The sequence below is a fragment of the Monoraphidium neglectum genome, assembly GCF_000611645.1.
Source record: "Monoraphidium neglectum strain SAG 48.87 unplaced genomic scaffold scaffold00501, whole genome shotgun sequence".
Lineage (NCBI taxonomy): Eukaryota > Viridiplantae > Chlorophyta > Chlorophyceae > Sphaeropleales > Selenastraceae > Monoraphidium > Monoraphidium neglectum.
In genome coordinates this window covers 1-859 of record NW_014013127.1, presented here as the reverse complement: position 1 = coordinate 859, position 859 = coordinate 1, and the positions used below count along the sequence as shown (strand labels likewise).

Below are 859 nucleotides of genomic sequence, written 5' to 3'. Positions count from 1 at the left end.
CCGCCACGTCATTCGCAGAGGACGCATGCGTGCCAGCCGCCCAGCGCAGCGTCGACCACCCCCTGGACGCCAGGCACCGCCGCCATCACGGCGCCGCCAAAGCCCGGCCAGGCCCAGTCGACGGGCTCCCGCAGCGCGCCGCCGTGCTTGTGCAGCAGCTGCAGGGTCGGGAGCAATGGGCGGCAGTCAGGCGGCGCGGTCGTGGTGGAGAGCGTGCAATAGTGATGAGCTTGCAGCCCATTAGTTGCAAGCCCCCCCTCACCTCCCCCCGCGCAAGCCTATAAACACACACAAGCGAGAGGCCCTCAATACCCAAGAAACGACGCCACAGCGAATGGTGCACCAACTCAGCGCGGCCCCAGGCCGCGAACAGGGCCGCAGCGAGGCTCACCGACTCTCCATGGTGGCGGTCCAGCAGCCGCCCCGCCAGGAACAGCCGCCCGTCCCCGCTGACCGCGCCGCTGCAGTGGGGCCCCGCCACCACTTTCGCCACCCCCTCAGCCGGCAGGTGCAGCGCCTCCGCGGGTGCGTAGAACGGCGCCGCGCCCGCCTCCTCGCCGGCGCCGTCCAGCCAGCGGCCAACCAGCCAGACGCGCTCGCCGTCCGACATCACGACGTGCTGCGCGCCGGCCGCGAGGCTCCTGACCGGCGCCGGGAGCTCGACCACCGCAAAGCCCTCGCGTTGCGCCTCGTCCTGCGCCGCGCGCTGCGCAGCAGTGCCTGCGAACGCGCGGCCGCTGACAGGGGGGGCGCAGAGGCTGCCGAACAGGATGACCTTGCCGCTGCGAGGAGGGAGGGTGGGGGTGCGCCGCGCAGGGGGCAAGGGGGATGGGGACGCTGTGAGCCGCTCGTCTTGTGC

General features: G+C 72.6%; 1 protein-coding gene across 1 annotated transcript; it reads right to left on the bottom strand.

Annotated features, from left to right (window-relative positions):
• Positions 1–8: 8 nt before the first annotated feature.
• On the bottom strand, positions 9–610 carry MNEG_3826 (hypothetical protein; the record flags this gene model as incomplete). Its single annotated transcript, XM_014047691.1, has 2 exons — positions 9–158; positions 392–610. 2 exons carry the CDS (start codon positions 608–610, stop codon positions 9–11), a joined length of 369 nt encoding a protein of 122 aa, XP_013903145.1.
• Between the last annotated feature and the right edge of the window lie 249 nt (positions 611–859).